The sequence below is a fragment of the Micropterus salmoides genome, unplaced genomic scaffold (genome assembly GCF_014851395.1).
Source record: "Micropterus salmoides isolate LMB-PRFRI ecotype aquatic unplaced genomic scaffold, ASM1485139v1 Ms_hic_scaffold_14, whole genome shotgun sequence".
Taxonomy (NCBI): domain Eukaryota; kingdom Metazoa; phylum Chordata; class Actinopteri; order Centrarchiformes; family Centrarchidae; genus Micropterus; species Micropterus salmoides.
In genome coordinates this window covers 6,105,323-6,125,028 of record NW_024040485.1, presented here as the reverse complement: position 1 = coordinate 6,125,028, position 19,706 = coordinate 6,105,323, and the positions used below count along the sequence as shown (strand labels likewise).

The window sequence follows — 19,706 nt, the reverse complement described above, 5'->3', positions numbered from 1 at the left end:
GCCAGATTGGACTGACAAAAAGTACCCCAGTCAGAGCCTAGAGCTGAAAACCCGCCCAGTCTTAGAAGTAGCCCGATGTTCTGAACTCAGTGCCCTGTCAATATCAATCATACTACCCGGAGGACAGCAGAGCTAGATTTATTGCAATACGGCTGGACATTTGGTTGGATGAAACCCCCTGAACTACAAGAAGTAGCCCAAATGATCACAACCCACCCAAAACAATTTTATCTGCCAAATTATCATAGAAAAAGTAGCCTGGCAACACTGGTCTGCTTCAACTGAGAACAGTAGTTCAGAATCATGAATACAGCCCACAGTGAGATAGGTTGGGTGCGGGGTATAAGATTGTGCCAGGTTGTTGAAAAGAGAAACAGAGTGGTCACTGCTCACTTTTGATGAAAATACATACTGTATTTGAAGTCAGATGTCCTTTAACTCTCCATCTAAACACTAGTTGCTCATTTTATCCTCTCTGTATCCTCAAACTGAGAAGATAAATAGTGATAAATACAATATGCTCTACAAATATTTGGTGTTTTCAGGATAATAAAGAGGGAATGTTGGACATTGAATCAATGGTTATGTTTTGTTTGTTTCTTAAATGCTAGACACCCTGTCACTGTGAATATGAAGACTAAATTGAAACAGAAAAACTCTGCAAAAATGAGAATAGTTTGAAAAATAACCCTGGAAGTTAAGATGTCATTTGTTTTAAGGTCAACTCACTCATATCCATGTGGCTTCACTTGTAATCAACATATCAAGTTTGTTGTTTTTCTGCTCTGAGAGTCCAAAGGTAGCAGCAGGTAGTCGTTTTAACAACCAGTATCTTTTTTTCTGTGTGTGTGTCTCAGGCCTGGGAGTCTGATGAGGCCATTGAAGAGGACATGCCGGAATCGCCTGGTGCAGAGAAACATGACAAAGAGAAGGAACACAGAGATTCAAAGAAAGGCAGAGGTCTGTGTGGTGTTCAGTGGTATCAAACTGATATATGAACACAAACCATGTTTGCGGAATTTAAAAAGTAAAGTAAAATGTTGGTTAAACTGATAATAAATCACCAAAAGTCAAAAGATTTAGGAGTTGAATGAAGTGGAGGAAAGCAAATGATAGCAGGGCAAATACATGGGCACAGACACGATACAAGACTAAAAATGAAAGTACGAAGTTTCTGTTTGGCTCTGAGCCGCATGTGTCAAACTTGCCCTATAAAACATTTGCTTATCAGTTTAATCCCCTCAAAGCATCGATCGGCCGTCATGGCGATCAGTGTGTTAAGACGAGTGGTGGACAACACTTTCCTGTCCCATCTCTCCACTGCAGCCTTGAAGACCTCCGTCAGCACGGACTGCTCCGACAACAAGAAGACCAAACACAAGCTGAAGAAGTTCCTGACCCGCCGTCCCACCCTGCAGGCCGTCAGAGACAAGGGATACATCAAAGGTACCAGAGAGCGGCGAGATCCACTTAGAAACACAAACTGCACGTTGTGAAAAGGCTCAGTGTTCCCACTTTTCTTAGGATTCCTGGGATAATATGGAATCCAAAACAGTATTACAGGACAGCAACAGTTAATCTAACAAACTGGCAACCATAATTTGATTCCTTTTCTGTCTGTCTGTGTTTTGGATATATCAATTGTGTCTTGACATTTATCATACACCAAACATACCAAAACTGTACAAATAAATTGGATTAACTTTTTATATACTATTAATAATATAATACAATTTTTTTATTTATTTAATGATTTAATTTAATGTTAATGTTTGCTCTCAGGAATCAGGAAAAGTTCGATTGACTTTGTCGTATAATTAAAGTCATTCATGATGAGCCCACAGAAAGAAAATATTTCTTTTATCTCTAATAGAAAGCAACGAGGCACAGGCAGGCTGGTTTCACCGGCCACTGTAAAGATCTGAGCGTCGATAAAACATACTGCAACAAAACAAGGACCTTGGACTGTGTTTGTGTGACTGTGGATTTGTCTCTGTCTTCAGATCAGGTGTTCGGCTGCAGTCTGTCCAGTTTGTGTAGCAAGGAGAACAGCACAGTGCCGGGCTTCGTCAAGATGTGTATCGACCACGTGGAGAACAATGGTGGGTTCAGATATGTGTCACTGAGTTCAAAGGAAACTAGTTTCTATTAATCTTCCTGTAGTAAAAGAAGGGTGGGGTTTTCTGCCTCATAGGTAGCAAGCAAATGAAAACAAACACTGGGATAAGCTTCTGATATCACATAACTGATGTCAGTGTTTTCCTCTGATGATCCCCCTGCAGGTTTGAGTGTAGACGGGCTGTACAGAGTAAGCGGGAACCTGGCTGTCATACAAAAACTACGCTTTGCTGTCAATCACGGTAAGGTACTGCTTTCTGGAACAGCTTCTCTTCGCAGTAATGTTAAAATACTGAAAGCTTATTAAGAAGTATTCTGACTTGAATTTCTGGTCTTTTTGGTCCCGTAAGATTTTATGTCTGTGGATAGCACTCTGACTAAAGGGTTTGTGTGTGTTCCCAGATGAGAAGGTGAACCTGGCAGACGGGAAGTGGGAGGACATCCACGTGACCTCCGGAGCTTTAAAGATGTACTTCAGAGAGCTGCCGGAGCCCCTCTTCACCTACACTTACTTCAACGACTTTGTCAACGCCATCAGTACGTTGTTCCAGAAGTATCTGCAATTCATTCATGCAGCAGCTCTCAGTCTGAAGTGAACGGATTTGTAACTGCAAAACCCCCAATCATAATTCTGTCAAGATTGACGGTCCTCAGCTCAGTATGTCCCTCCCCAAGGAGCTCCTCATGGAGAGAATTTGTTGAACTTACTTGCGGTATTCAAACACAATGCAGGAAGATGTTAATAGTGAAACATTTGATTTAAATTTTTATTCTATTTTATTGTCCAATTAAAATTTAATGACATTATTACCCATTGCATTAGTAAAACACTATAAGATGGTAGTTGGGCTGAAAGGATTTAAAGTCCCCCTCCAGTTTATTTTGACATTTCTATTATATTTCCTCACAGTGTTGATATCGTCAAATATTTTTTCACAAATAGCTTAATTTTGTGCTCAAAGTTTCTTAGTTGTTAAAACGGGGTTGTGACGTATGACTATAGTAATTCGATAAGTCGTACGTCATTCTCCAAGCTTGCGCAGGCGCCCTGTCATGCCTCGTAAAACAACTGTCGAGCCTCGTTAAGTCAGAGCATCAAACCGATAAACATTGTTGTGAGCTAGCTAACCAATCATTATCATGTCATTTCCTCCTCTTGGTTTAGGGTGCTGTTCATTTTCATTATGGCATCTGTGAGTGCGGTGTTGAAGGACAGATGACAGAAAACGTGTCACACTTTCACCTGCCGCCGTCTTATACACAGTCTGCAACATGCATTTTACTGACTGACGTTTTACCAGTGCATCGGCGGAGGGAATGGTATCAGACGTTTTCACATACAGTTCAACAGAGTAATAGACCCCCCACACCCCCGCGGTAAAGTAAGCGCACCATGAAACGTATTGGGAGTTATGGTGTGCAGTGCGTGACAGGACCATCGACTGTATGATTGATAACAGCTGATACTCGCATATTAGTTTCTGTCATGGGTAAGTAATAGCTACTCCTGCCAGACAGTAAGGTGTAGTGACGTTAACACAGCATATCGTTAGCGAAACTCTCCTGCCGGTCAGTTTTTCGTTGTCATGGTAATAGATTACGTCCGACTATTAACCACACCCCTATTCTCTGTTTGAAAAAGAACGTTAACCAAAAACGGCAGTTAAAACTGGCTGGAGGGGGGCTTTAAATATAAAGGCAACTAACTCTATGGTGGCTCAGATTGTTTACTGTTTGATTGTTTCTGTTCTGCAGAGAGTCCAGACTACAAGCAACGAGTTCAGTCCATCAAAGAGCTGGTCCGACAGCTGCCCAAGCCCAACCACGACACCATGCAGGCTCTCTTCAAACACCTCAGGAAGTAAGAGAAACACTGTTTTTTATTGATTTCTACTTCTCCCCAGAACAGAGGTTAAACCATAAGTATTTTATTACAGAATCACAACGACTAGGCGCCACTCCCTACACATGAAAACAGTGTGTTTCATATACAGAGATTCAAAACTGCATTAACCAACACAAATATTTTAGATTGATCTGTTAATTACCAGATTGTTTGGTCTACAATATGTCAGAAAATGGTGAGAAATGCCCATCAAATGTACCGGAGCTCATGGGGTCGTCTGTATACGCCTGGTTTTGTTCAGCCTACAGTCCAAAACTCAAAGATATTTAATTTACATTCATATAAATTGAGGAAAGCAACAACTTTTTATATCTGAATGTTTCGGCACTTTTAATTGATAAGTGACTTTTAAATGATTCATTGACTATCAGAATTGTTGTTTTTTGTTTACAGAGCGAATAATTTGACGAGAGATACAGAGATTGAAATGTATTTTTATTTACCTATAAATTATCCTTTTCTACATATTTAGTGATATTTAACCAGGGACTATAATTACAGCCTTGCAGGGGACAAGTACTGAGACTGACATAAATAGAGGGTCATCCACATGGTCCATTCCAGCAAGTGGTCTATTTAGTTTACACCATTTGTCTGTCAAAGTTTCTCTCTACTTATTACTCTGTGTGTAGTGTTTTTTAGATTCTGCTGCGCATTATACATTATAATGCATTACAGACCTGATTCTACACGTAAAACATTATTGACTATTTCTATGAGGGAAAAAAATCTATTGACTGATAAATAATGTTCTTGTCAGGGTTTATTTCCACTTCACCGGCCTGTAGAGTGTTAATATTTGACTCTACAATATTTAACTCTCTCTTGTTCCTCCAGGGTGATCGACCACGGCGAGGAAAACCGTATGACCACCCAGAGCGTGGCCATCGTGTTCGGCCCCACACTGCTGCGGCCTGAAACGGAGACCTTCAACATGGCCATCCACATGGTCTACCAGAACCAGATAGTGGAACTAATACTGCTGGAGTACGAGAACATTTTCGGCAGGTAGAACTAGACGCCGGAGGATGAGCCTCTGTTTCTTTTTCCCCCCCTCTCTCTCTTTCTGTCCCCCAACGCAGAGCTCTTCCTAACCCAGCATGGCCCTGCCAAAAACAGCCGTGCCTGGCTTGGCCCGGTCCAAATCCGGCCCTGGGCAGCTTCTCTTCTCATCTCAAAAATAACCTGCGGTCGCCAGCTTACAGCCTCCGGACCAAAGCCACACAAGCATGTTGTGAACCAAAACATAGCAAACTAGTGACCAAAAAGTTTAGACTCTTTGCACTTTTCAGTATCTTATTTTCTCCTGCAGCTGCATTTGTGCCACTTTACTGCAAAGGTGATGTCCTCCTGTCCCAACACTGGATTCCTAAAACTACTTACATGGGCCAAACAAGCCTCTAACTACTGCACAGACTGACTGAGACCAAAGGAGCCGCCTAGGAATGAGCCTCAGTAGCCTCTATTACAGAGGAGGAGTCAGTATTGGAGCTGGAGGTGCACCCTGTATGTACTGTACTGTATATCCTATGACGTGTATAGGCTCCTGTATAGACCACACTGGGGAACCAACAGAAGACACCAAACTGCTGTACTTGGCCTTAGATGTTTAGACACTAAGAAACAGAGTTAGAACAAGGAGAAGAAGGGATGATTTGGAGGTTTTTTTATTTAGGGACTATATGTTAAAGAACATTTTCTGCCCTTTCCTTTCATTTACATTTTCTTTATTTTATTATGTTTTTCCCCTTCTAACGCTTTCCATCACTCTGAATCTGTTTCTCCCTTACTTTTTTCCCCCATGCTGAAATACTGGACCGGGGTCGTCTGAACACATAAGAGGTTAACACTCTGTAATATATATCTGCACCTTCTCCATTTGGCTTTAAGAACAAATCCTCTTACAGTAGTCAGAACATCAACTTGAAAAAAAAAAACCATAACAAAAGGTACTTAAGCTGTGTCTTTCCTTGACTCGTGGATATTAAATGTTCAGGCGAACAGCCTTTGAACGTGACTCCATTGATACATCTGTACAGTGTTAATGTGTATGTATGTGGATGGAGGGGGTGGATGTATGAATGGATTTCATGACAATATATATTGTACAAAAAGTAAATACAAGTATGTATGCCTGGAGTGTTAAATACATGATATGAGGGAGAAATCACTATTTTGTGATCATTGTGTAACCAACAGATGTGAGGAGTAGAGTTCTGCAATGGTGATGTGGAGGTTTACCTGTGTGTTAGGTAACTGGAAGATTGTGAATGTAGCTTTGGAGAGTAACTGTTGGCTTTATCAAACTGGAATAAAGACCTCTAACAAGAGATATTCCAAAGGAGATATTCTTTATGTTGTTTTTCTTATACCTATGGTATTCATTCATTTAGTGTCCACTTGTGCTACATGTGTGGAGTGTGAAGATCAAGGCAGTGACACTGCCAGAATTAGAAGTTTGATGCTAAAATGTCCAGTATGAAAGTTTTAAAACCCATCCTCGCCAGGGTCATTTCAAAAAACAGAAAGGTTAGAACTAATATAAAGAAAAGTAGAATAATGAGCCACCAAGTCAAAATATACTGAATGAATAATGAAAACGTACTTTGAGACGCCAAAGCCAACATTTTTAGACGAAAAGTTTCAGAACTGACTAACAATTAACATACTCTGTTGCAATTGTACTTGCAAATCAAAATGTTGAGTAACATATTGACTTTATGTTTAATAAATTTGACCTAACATCTCTTATTTGAATTTCCATGCTGTAACTTTGTTTTTGACATTGTATATCATTATGCATGTTCTATGATTTATTTATTTAAAAATTCTCACCCTGACAGGTATATATATGTGCCACAGAAACATGGATATAATTAGCAGGAATGTGAAGAACGTGTAGTAATGTGTGAAGCAACAGCAGTAAATATAATATTTCAATGGGGTGTCGGTGCTCTGTGGCAGCTCTACAACACTATGGCTACAATTTACTTTGACATAGCTTGGGGGTAGAGCTTAACTTTTATGCCTATCTTGATGTTGTCCAAGGCTAAAACTGGCCAAATGAATAGACCTTTTTAACAGGAGATATTTTGACTTGCCATATCAGGAAAAGAGTAACTAATAACATAACGTTGGCTCTTCTCCATTTGGGTGTTGCACAGTGCGCAAGCGTGCACAGCGGGGTCCTGGATCTGGTACCTAACTGGAATGCGGCCTTAGTTAATGCTATTAAATATCACTGATATTTTCCCGCTAATGAGCTACACCTATGAAAGTGTCCTCTGAGCCACAGAATAAAGAGGCCTTGAGGAGAGAAGGGCAGAGAACGATGAACTGCTGTGCCTCACCACCTCATCCTTGAAGGGAGGAAGATGAGCACATTTGTCTTTTAATTTAAATGGTTTGATCAAGGAGCAGTGGATGTGTGTTGTCTGGTGGCTGAATTTTGCCTATAAAGATGCAGTGGTGGAAGAATTTTCACATCTTTTATTCAAGTAAAAGCAGATATAACAAAGTCTTAAGTAAAAGTATTAGCATCGAAATATATACAAAAGTAAAAGTAGTTTTTGCAAAATGATTCACTTCAGATAATTAGTGATACATTACTGTGTAACGGTACTTCATTTTAATGTTGCAGCTGGTAAAGGTGGGGCTATTTTAATTGCTTTATATACTGCTGGTGCTAAGTAACTAGTAACAAAATTTATAAAATAAATGTAGTTGAGTAAACGGTAAAGTGCCTCCAATATGACTCATATCATCACCACCAGTGTTTACAGTTTAGACTTAGGAAAGAAGCCAGTCCATATGTAAAAACAGCATTAAGTAGGAAAACCACAATAAATCGGAGATGTCTCCAGTAGGCCAAAAATATGGCTAATAATCATCTTACTGTTTGAGGGTAGCTCAGTTTGCTAAAGCCATTAGTTTGGGTGTGTTAAGTTAACCGGTTAACCACATTAACATTAGCTAACTAAACAAAGTTTGAGGACTAAAACCGGATCCAGATGAAACCATGGTATCCTATGACGTGACTTCTTTGTTCACCTGCATCCCCACCATAGAGGCAGTAGAAACCGTAAGGAAACGGCTAACACAAGACAACACCCTGGACAGCAGAACTAGCCTCAGCCCTGACCAGACCTGTAAATTACTCGACCACCAACGGTGGATTCTACAGACAGAAGCATGGCTGTGCAATGGGCTCACCAGTGTCACTCATTGTGGCAAACATCTAGGGCTTTGTTCTCTAGAAGTGGAGAACAAAGCCTTCAGCTGAGTTTCCCTGCCAGTCAGTCAGAACTGAAGAAGTCCTTTGGATGAGGGACGAAACGTCTTCCAGTATCTTCAACCAAGTCCAGTTGCCCTTGACTTTAACCTTTGTTGGATAACTACACATGACATTGGTAACTGTTATAAATTTTTCCCGCCATGGTCTGTGAATCCAAGCTAGGTAGCTTAACTGTTAGCTAGGTTACCTGCAACTCCCTTCCTTCAAGAAGCAAAGGACAAACCTTTCAGAGACACTTTCCAACGCTGCAGAGGGTGACTATTGGATTATAATTAAATGTTTAAAATTAACTGAACAACAAAGTTGATACAATTTTGATCCATACTAACAATTCAACCTTGTAGCGAAAAAGATGAAATGACTGATAAAAAATATTTTATTATTAAAATACCAAGTGAACATATTTAAGGTTTTTATCTCAATGAGCAATGAATTAACGTTAACATTATACATTCAGGTGCCAATTAATTAGGTACACCTAGCTGGCTAACCTTAATGGTAACAGTCCAGCAAGTCCTACATTCATGACAGCTTTACTGAAATGTTCAGTTTTATTTAAAGTTTAGGTTGTATTTTGGAGACTGTAGTTTGTGGTGTTATTTAATTGTATTGCATTTTAATAAGATATATGTTGTCCACTTGTCCATCTATGTTAAAGTGTTTTAAAATCTAAATGTTTTGACTTAAGTAATGTTTTTTACTTTGTAAAAATGATCAGGGGCTAGATGTGGAGTAAGCTTGGAGTAAGGCAAAATGAAAAATTTGGCATTTCTATCTTGCCAGCAAAAGCAAATGTAGTAGTGTCTGAAGTCCAGGGAATGTTCAATATAGTTATCAGTTAAAGCTAAATTCACATTATGATTAGAATCCAATTGTGTAATTTTGATTAGGTTGAACTAGTCTCCTTCGCAATGATGATAGAAAACGTCATGGCTACATTTCATCCTAATTAACGCAATGCAGATGAAAAACAGGAAAAGTAAAAAACAGGTGAGCAAAGAGTTAAACTTTTTACGGCTTTATATAAAGAGAAAGCTGCATTGTGGAACACATTTCAAAGGATGATTACAATCAGAAATGACATTAAGGCAAAGGACAAAGTCAAACTTTGCAATGCAGATGCTCAAAAAACTAGTAGGACTGTGGCACATCAATTTCAGGTGAGATCTTTGATGTCTGGTCTGGGTTAAACCTTGATAATGGATTCTTTTATCTGAGATTTCCAAGTGTAAGAAGGAAAACGCAAAGCATTCGGCTAAGGGGGCAAAGGTTTTCTTTCATTCTACTGTGGAAATATCTCCTATTTTGGAGAAATTGCCAACATTTTGACTTTCCTTCCTGCTGTTTTTTGGCCTCTGATTTTACATCTGATTGCTCCAGTGCTTCAGATCCACAGAAAAAGAAAAATGGGCCCTTCAAGAAATGCATATTTTCTATCTAAGCATTCACTATCCAACATGCTGATTAGTTTTACAGTCTAAAACCTCTAAACAACAATATCTGGGGGGGGGGGTATTACAGAGAAAAGCCAAAGCTGCAGACTTCCTCAACTGTACAACAGCAGTCACACCTCTCATCACAGCACTCAGGGATGCAGACATGTGTGAAATAACATGTAGAGATCAGACAGATCCACGCAGCTCAGAAACTCTGACGTTACTGATATGACATGATGTGGAGGCTACTACAGATGTATGATTCAGAAGCTTTTCATGTCAGGAACCCTGCTTCAGACTGATCAACCTTTGATAAGATATTTTGCCCAGACCCACCTACTGAGAAGATTTTTGTTAGATGCAACTAATCTATATGCAGCAGGGATTATCAACAGAGTAGTCTTAGTAGTCTGACAGCAAGCTACCCACTAAGGAAAAAAGGATTTATAATGATCATAACGGTGATTGATGTTGTCGCCCCCCTCTGTTCTCAGTAGCAGGTTGGAAGATGTATGTTCACACTGTAATCAATGTGAGTTTTTTGATGTTTGAAATTATCAGAAGCAGAAGTAGAGCATTTTTAGTTTCCTTAATAAGCTCCCACCAGGTCCTGGCCCATCAAAGAGGCCTAATAATAAATATCCATACAGACAGGGTGTTACATACAAGTTGTATTGGTGTTATACATATATATATATACATATATATATATATATATATATATCCAGATATAGAGCAGGTACTTTGCGAGCACACAAAAAGGTCACAAACATTTCACCTTTTCATCCCTTCAGAATTTGCATTTACACAGGCTGAAGTCTAATGGATCATCAGCCTGCAGTCTGAAGTGGCTTAAAAACATTGTGACCAAAGTGTCGCTGTCCGAGGTGCTGATTTCATATATGTGTGTGTGTATACACAGCAGAGGTGTAAAGTAACGAAGTACAAATACTCTGTTACTGTACTTACGTAGTTTCGGGATTTGTACTTTGATGGAGTATTTCAAGCTGTTGCAACTTTTACTTTCACTTCGCTACATTTCTAAGCCAAATAACGACTTGTCTTCCACAACAACAAACCAGAGACACTGGCATACGCAGAGGTATTAAACAAGTCACTGTGGCGCAGAGCTGGACTTCCATGCCTCACTCTCATGCAACCCTTTGATGAGAGGATAAAGAAGGACTATCCTTTTGTGTACAAGAAGAGAAAAACTTGTTGACAGCACAGCAGTCAGGTAAACTTGTGGTCTCTCCTCTCAAAGTCTGATGACGGGCAGACAGTGGGTGATGTGGATGCACATCTCTCAGTAAACAATAAGCATCACATATTCAGTGAAGTCATAGTAGTATTTTATTTTTGAAAATATATGTAAGGAAATCTGAGGGAGCCAGTTTGAACAGGCCTGATGGAGCTGATACCAGTACAGATTTCTTTAGCAAGTCCCACAGACCCCGGTGAAGTACAGGCAGCCTCAGCCAGTAAGAGCACAGCCAGAGGTGTACAGCCAGCATCAGATACAAACAGCTCAGACCCTGATGGAACAGTTGCTGCTCCAACGAGTGACCCAGCAGATTTTCCTCCAGTCTTAACAGGCTGAGTTAGTGTGCAGAGGTCTGTTCAAACCAGCACTGGACTTCGCAAAGTTTCCGTTCAGGCTTATTACAGAGACAGACTGTTTTAATGATGGCTGTAGTGAGAGCACTGCGGTGTCAGGTGTGACTTTTTAGCAATGACAAATTGTTTACATGGCTAGAAGTCCAAAACATTTCACCACTTAAGCAGAGCGATAACACAGGCTAATCCCCTGCAAAACAGAAGAGGACATTTCCACATGATGCTGTATTCAAACCTGTCTTCAGTGAATTTAAAAAGATAGGTTGCTCTTTGTAAGATCTATAGATTTGAATGTGTAGTACTTTTGATACTTAAGTACTTTTAAAACCAGGTACTTTTTTACTTTTACTTAAGTAACATTTTATTGTGGTATCTGTACTTTTACTTTTAGTATGATAATTGAGTACTTTATACAACACTGATGCACAACGTGCCTCTTTAGAAACTACACCTTATTTAATTATTGATATAAACACACACACACGCCTTTTGACACACAGAGTGGCAGAAAGGCGTGGAGGACGTCTAACCCGAAATCCTGGAGGGACTGAACTATGCGTTATTTAATTTGGATATAAATCATATTGGGTCTGAGCTGTTATTGTGGTGAACATTCTGGAGAATTTAGAAGCTAAAGAGACAAATATTTTTGCTAAGAAAGTTCAACATAATAGTTCCCACAATATTCTTCCAGACTTCGGGTTCTCTGTTGTATATAATTAAATATATATATATTGTATATTGTACACTGATTTAAAAAAAGGCAAACCAAAGTGAACTGCTGTTATCTCATGGCCTGCATGATCTCACAACATTGCACCTTAATTTATCTAGGAAATGGGTTTTTGCTGAGCTTGCATGCTCCTTTTTAGGACTGTCCTACTTTAAATTACTCCAGTTACAGACTTGCACTGGAGAGATGAGGTTAGTTCCTCTGGTAGCCACAGACTGATTACAAATTAGCCAATTAAACTGCAGTTTTTATTGACTTTAACCTGAAAAAATTTCACCGTCAAAGTGAGCTTTATGCAGATAACGTATGTGGAGTTGTAGTTGCAATACTGAAGAGCATTTTCTACACCTTAATCAAACCTGTTACCACACATGCATTAGCACACACATTCAGCATTTACACGTTATGAAACCAACTGAATCTGCTTTGAATGTGTTGCATGACTGTGCTGAATGATTGTAAAGCCATTTGAGGCACATTTATGATTTGTGACTGTAAATGCAATGGACTAAAAGCTGAACTTAAGTTTTTACTTTAACATGAACTCATGTTACCGTTCTCTTTTCAACATGAAAGAAAAAGTTTTGAGGCTGAAGGCGTTTAAATCTAGGGCTGAAATCTATTCTCATAATTTGTTACTTTATTGTATAATCAATTAAAATATCTTGTTTTGTCATCCCAGCTGTCCAAAATGCAAAGATACACAATTTACAATTATTTTAAACACAGAAAAGCAGCAAATCCTCCCAATCTGAGATATGAGCAAATGTTTAAATGAGCAAATGTTTGGTTATTAATGTTAACAGATACTTGCAGCTCATGTAAATATAGTCTTAAATAGAGAAAGTTGAGGATCCAGTCTTGAACGCCGATAAGGGAGTTTTATGTCAGATATTTGCCGCAAGTCTAAGGATTCGAATATTGTCCTTGCAGTCCCTCCTCTGAATTAACCAACTAAAATTTGAAAGTTAATATCAATACTCTGCAAACTCAGGCTGTACAGAACTAGGAGATTCTTCTGTTAACATTGAAATTACACGCTAGCTGTTGCTGCCGCTGTCGGCCCTCCACAGAGAGGCCGTGGTTGCAGCGCCCCAGGCCCAGTGTCAGGCTCCGTCAGCGGAGATGATCATTAGCTGCCTTCCAGAGGAGCTGTTCTCCTCTCCCCATCCACTCCACTTCACCCTCAGCCCTTTGTGGCTCCTGCTGATAAGGCCAGGCTGATATACCCTCTGCCGCTGGCTGCATGGGAAATGATTAACAGGCTGAGCTGCTGTCCACTCCATCAGGACAACAGAAACTGGAATCAAGCCCCAGAAATGCAATTAGATGAAATCTTTAACTCAATCTCTAAATCATTTTCTAGCTATGTTTAATTGTTTTGTGTGCGTTATCTGAGACTGTAATTAACAATGCTTAGTAAATATTTTTTCACGTGTTTGCACCAGTTATTTAGGTTTGAATATTGTACATGGTAACTTGAAATGGTTATAATCCACATGTGGCAGGCTCCAGGCTGATGTGTTCATATCCACCCTACAATCGGAATAATCACTTGAATGAAATATAAATTAGGGTTGCAATTAAGGATACTTTTGTATCATAGATTAATCTGTTGATTATTTTGTGGAAGCCTTGATTAATTGTTTAGTCTCTAAAATGTCTGTTACCATTTCCCAGAGCCCAAGGTCACATCTTTACTGCGGATTATGGACTGTTGGTCAGACAAAACAAGCAAAGATTTTAAGTTTATAACGACACAAATCAAATAAAAAGGCTGAAAATCTTCCCATTTGAAAAGCTGGAAGCAGTGAATGTTTTTTTTATTTTTTTGCTTCATAAATGATGATCAAAATGATGTTGATTAATGAACCGTTAAATAGACTAATTGTTTCAGCACTAATATGAATGCTAGAGAGTGGCATTTGAGGACACAAATGATTTCCTTGATAATGATAATTTAATATGTTGTTATTACGACAAAGTTCTTGCACACAGAAATACGTATTGATTTACATTTTTATGTGAAGAATGTCTGAGGATCGAGTGATTGATGGTGTGTGGCATTATTTTAATATTAAAGTCTGATTGCCGGACAGTTAACATGTAGTTTCTTCTTGGACAGCTGCTCTTGACTTCACTAAGAATGTCAAAAAAACACATTTAAGTTTAAGTTTGTCACACCTCCATGTCCAATTTTGTCTAATTTCATGCCTCTGTGTTTTCTTAATAAGATGTCTGTTACAATAATTAATAGACCTTTTCCACATTCATTTAGGTTTCATTAAAGAGCTGAGTGACAACCGGCCTCAGAGGATGGATGGAGAGACATGAGCGGCATCAACAATGGTGGACAGTGACAGGTCAACACACACACACACACACACACACATAGTCTTTTATCTCTCCACTTAGTGTTTGAGTGTGTGATCACCTCACAAGAACCCATCTACACACATGTAAATCCAGACAAAACCTCCTCTGTGTCTCTTGCTACCAGACCTGCATGGTAATTGCATTCTCCATAGTCATTTAAACACAAACACAAACTCACACACTCACATTTCAGAGTCTGACAGGGTTCCTCTCTGACTCCCGCCAGCAGCTCTGCATGATGATTACTTTCCCCACAGTCATTTATGTTTCCAGCGTCGGCACACCTCTCTGCTCTTAACCCAGACTTAATGCTAACAGCCAGGTGGGTTGAGTGTGTCGACATGCACTTCACTTTAGTCAGAGTTTTACCAAGCAAAGCCAGAGAGGTAGGGAGAGAGAGAGGCAGTAAAACCACTTCACGCTGTGTAGCTTTGGTATATTCAACTTTCTTTGAGTGTTTTTAGTTTTGTCAGTAAGCTCCCACGTGGATGCAAATGCTAAATAGAAACTGGCAAAAAATTAAAGGTTAACAAAAAAGGGAGAGCTAAAATGGATTGTTGTGTTGTTGATGGTTGAAAACTGTATAAAATGAACAGATTGACATATTTTAATTGTAATATCTCCTTGACATCTGAGAAAATAACTTTTCTCGGCTCTGGCAAAACCTTGGCTGAGAAATTACTTCTTTATAATCGAGGAGTCCTGTCTCTTTTAAAATGGCAGTCTATGGGGAAAAGGTTTTAGGGTGGAAGGGATTTGTTTGTTGAAGTTTTGCTCTGGGGCAAATTGGCACCACGGCTGACTTGTCACGCTGCATTCAGCTCCCTCAGTTACCTCCACACTTTGGTGTTCAGGGGTCATTTTTTGTCAACTTTTTCTAATCAACAACTTTTGTAAAGTAAAAGTATGATCAGTAAAAGTGTCATCACATGTCTGTAAAATATTTCAAAATCAAGTTTTAATTTAATTCATTTCAGTGGAAAAGCTGTCTTCAGTGTATTTCTTCACTGAGACAAAGTAAACATATGTTTTGGTAAAATTGAACAAACTTGGCGGATTTGTGCTGTTGACAAATTGCAACCTGGAGAGAGCTATCCAATTAGCTTTGCTGATTGAGAAGCGATACCAATCTTCTTTGTCTCATTTTCCATGACCAAATCCATTAGGAGCCACTTCATGATCAGCTAGAAAGTTGCTACATCACCAAGCTTCCAGATGTACCTTTTTCCCCAGATATACATTATATGGTGAAAACCCTGTAGGCTGTGACTTCAGGCATTTTCAGTGGCATAACAGGGACACTGGGCTGCTCGTCGTCACAGAAACAGATCATACGACTGTGATGTTTATTCCTGCTTCAGTAATATCTGCTGCCTTCACTTCGACACACAGCTCCGCTGCTTGCCGGAGCAGCTACTGACTCCCAAGTGTTGATCGGCTCTTACTCATGATGTGTATCAGATAGTGCTGTGGCACTGAGTGAGACTACAGAGTAGTGACTACAGACAGAGAGAGGCGGCTACATCAGAGGCTACTGTGAGTTTTGTGAGCCGTTGCACCACTATGTATCGCACAAATGAGTGTGGTGTGATCAGGCACGGAGGGGTGGTGGTTGATTGAGCGCATAAAGCGTGTGATTTTGATGTAGCAGACTATTTGTTGTTGCCTAAACTTAACCAGACCTTAACCATAGATGTTGCATGTGGCTGAATCTAAAACCACTGATGTGAATTGTTTTCAAGTTTGTTGTTTTGGAAGACAAACAACTCATTTTGTGATTAAGGTTTGAGGACGTGTTGTGTATCCAGTGACCTTCTGAGGGAGTAGCTGAAGCTGAACTGAAAGCTTGAAAAGCAGCAAAACAACCGCAGCTGCCTTTAGTGTTGCAGCTCTGAGCTTTTGTCTCCACATGGCTTTGAGCTTCAGTGGTTACTGCAGGCTGTGAGAGAGATCTCTATTAAGATTGACCTGAGTGACAAGGTAGCTAAAAATCTCTCTCTGTGTGTCTCTGGTTGGTTGTGTAAGGTAAGCCAGTCACTATATGGAGATAAACAAGCTAACCAGAAGGATTCAATCTGCTGGGAAGCTGCTCAGTCTTTCAGAACCCTGCTCTGAATTTCTACTTCTTTTTTTTTTAATCGCAGGCAGGACTGAAGAGTCGCTCCTTATCTGTCAGAATGAGCTGAAAACTCATCCTGTCAAAATATATATTTCACACCCCACTCATTCCTAACCAGATTTTCCTCCCTTTACTGATCTCCTCTGGTAGAAAGTCCCAAATTGTTGATGTGTGAGGTGATGTGCTCTCAGGTGCTGTCTGTTGCTACTTTCAAATGGAAATCTTGAGCTTGTTATGGGAATGTCATGGAGCAAGGAAAGAGTACAGTAGTTAAAAAGAAAGTTAACGCCACTTCCGTTACTGTTGTCTTTTAGAAGAATTTTGGAGGGTTGTGCATGCTGAAGAGCTCTGACAAGCGATGTTTCAGTTACTCTACTCTTTGAACACGTGGGCCGAGCCCAAACCAAACTCACACCGCTCTGTGGATGCTGGACCCTACTCTATTATCAGTCATTGTCTAATGTATTTGAAGCTAAGCATCACTGAGCAGATGGCCTGACTCATTCACCACTAACTAACTCCAAAATGAGAGCTCTACTCTTTAGGGTAAAGTGACACCTACTTCACAAAGTGATTGATAGTCTGAAGCCCCCAATTTCAAGCAGGATTTAGTTCTGTGGGGCAGGTTGAGAGAGTGCATATGCTGAACAGATATGTGTGTGATTATCCTCCTTTACCCTGGTATTAATAAAAGACCTACAGAGAAACCATATTTCTGGTCCCCTCTTTACAACACTAGAGCTAGAAGCCCGCTGTTGACAGGGTTTAAGGCTTCAGCAAAGCAAGAAACAACAAGTTTATACCTTGTTTGAATTGTCTCACCACTTTGAGCAAAGGTGCCAGTTTTCTCTTGACATTTTGGTTTGATGACTGACAGCAAAATGGCAATGTTACTGAGTTAATGAGATTTATCCAGAAAGGCCAATCTGCTGATCCACGGAGACGCTGTGACATTTCTCTCGCTGTAGATTGATCGATAAGTGGCCAGACCTTCCCCACAGGCTAAACATTAAAACAAAAACACACAACAAAGAATTGACTTGAAATTAAATTGCAGACTGGAACCAAACAAAACAAACTTTTTCCCATGCAGAACATTTGCAATATGCTCAAATATGGAGGATCCATTAACAAATGGCACTGTCATTAATCTAGGTAAGGAAAATGCGCTTTAAAAATATAAAATATCCCTTATTAAATATGTCCCTTATTGTGTAGCTAAAAACACCACACAAATGGAACTGAAAACATCTTAAAACATGCTTAAACATTTATTGAAATTAACTAAATGTGAGTGTGGGATTAGCACAGCCTTTTTATTAATTAGTTTATTTGTTTAGTGATTTAAGGACTATTTAGAGTAGGGCTGGGCAATAAAACAATAATTACAACAATTATCGCTAAGTGTTCAATAAATGTTTGTAAATGATTTTAATTCATTTAAATCATGAATGAATTAGCACTTAATTTTTCTATTAAGATTATTATTTTTAAGATTTTACATAATTTTTACTCATGCATATTTGCTGAAAAAGATTTTATCATAATTGTTTTGAATGTTCTACCTCAGATTTGTAAAGGGATCCACTGTTTGGCATCAAGTGTTTGTTCTGCCCAGAAAGGATAGTTTTAACCGTAATCAACTTTCACTCAGGAGCAAAAATCAGCCTTTAAAGGCTCAGTGTGTAAGTTTTAGAGGCATCTAGTGTTGAGGGTTGTGACTTGGCTATCCAAGCGAATTGTAAAGCTGCGGTGCCTGAGACAGGACAAAAGATGTCCTCTGTGAGATAGCAGAGAGTTGCCAGTCAAGAAATTAGGTTTCTTTACATTGATATATTAAAAAATTATATTTACGTGATTATTCAGTAAAACCATATGTTATTGTGAATATTATTACTTGTTCATTAAACAACAGCCACGTCAAGAAATGAAGTGTTACATGATGTCTCATACTACTGTTATACATTATTGTACTGTACTGTAATCATACTTTTGTTACATCCTGGGAGGGTTGGCTCATCTGGACGTCTGGACATCTGGAAGTAAATGAAGAACATCTCAAAAACTATCACATCTAGTGCATCAAGTATGACCACTGACAGATACCAGGACAGTGTAAGCCTCACTGTTTCTGCACCACACTCCATTATAAACCACATAATACAGGAGGTTTACAAAGGCATTGTCAGGTGAGGATCAAGGCTCCTCTCGTTTTGCTTAATTAATTAGATAAACAATCTGCAAATCAAAAATTGTTAAAAATACAACAGAAGCACAAAGTTGTATCATTTGCCATAATTTCAACTTGTGGTAAAACGGTGCAACGTTTTTAATGGGCATTTAGTAGGGGTGGGAGAAATAATTGATTCTTAGATGCATCGCGATGCGGACGTGGAAGATTATGAATCGATTAACAAAAAATCGATTTTTTAAAATGTTAATTGATAATTAATTGAAAAGGCGGAACTCGCTGAAGTGCAGCACCCGGACTGTCTGGGGAGCGGTGTTCCGGTGTATTCAGCACACCACCGCTGCGGAATGAATAACCACCCCACTAAAATGTCACACAATCATTAATATCAATGCGCAAGTAATGATTTTAACTTGCACACTGCGAGCATGGTAACACTCAACGCTCTGCAGCTCTGTATCTGTAGCCGAGTGAATGAGAGAGAGCGAGTAGCAGAACATGACGGTGAAAGTTAGCGGTGAATAAATATTTATTTATTTATGTAACATTTGCTAAATTAGAAACGAAGTAATATTAAATATCAGCTGTATGTCATTACTAACTTACCTACTAGTCAAGGGTTGAGGTAGGAGATGTTTCTTTTAGATTTTAATGCGCAAATTAAATGCTTAGTAATTATCCAGGGATCCTGTATAGAAAAAAATGATGCATCAAGATGCATTGATAATCGTTTTATAATCGAATCGAATGATTGTCTCGCTAACGTAACCGGAAAAGCCAAACCACTGCTGCTGTTATTTATATTTATAGGCTAGACATGCACAAACGCAGTTTTCATTTTCCTCTGCCAACAGCAAGGATGGGCTGAATAGAGTGAAAACTTTTAGGGAGGCATGATCATCAACTCACAGAGGGC

General features: G+C 39.3%; 1 protein-coding gene across 11 annotated transcripts in view; it reads left to right on the top strand.

The window, feature by feature from the left end:
* LOC119901719 (rho GTPase-activating protein 12-like) overlaps nucleotides 1–6,368 on the top strand; it is a 63,816-nt gene extending 57,448 nt beyond the window's left edge. For all 11 annotated transcript variants that reach the window (XM_038717337.1, XM_038717336.1, XM_038717334.1 and 8 more), the window contains 7 exons: nucleotides 858–960; nucleotides 1,327–1,446; nucleotides 2,004–2,102; nucleotides 2,283–2,360; nucleotides 2,521–2,655; nucleotides 3,874–3,979; nucleotides 4,862–6,368. In XM_038717337.1, coding sequence (XP_038573265.1) covers nucleotides 858–960; nucleotides 1,327–1,446; nucleotides 2,004–2,102; nucleotides 2,283–2,360; nucleotides 2,521–2,655; nucleotides 3,874–3,979; nucleotides 4,862–5,036 — 816 coding nt within the window. In that variant the 3' untranslated portion in view covers nucleotides 5,037–6,368. The remainder of the gene's footprint in view (nucleotides 1–857; nucleotides 961–1,326; nucleotides 1,447–2,003; nucleotides 2,103–2,282; nucleotides 2,361–2,520; nucleotides 2,656–3,873; nucleotides 3,980–4,861) is intronic.
* Nucleotides 6,369–19,706: the final 13,338 nt, after the last annotated feature.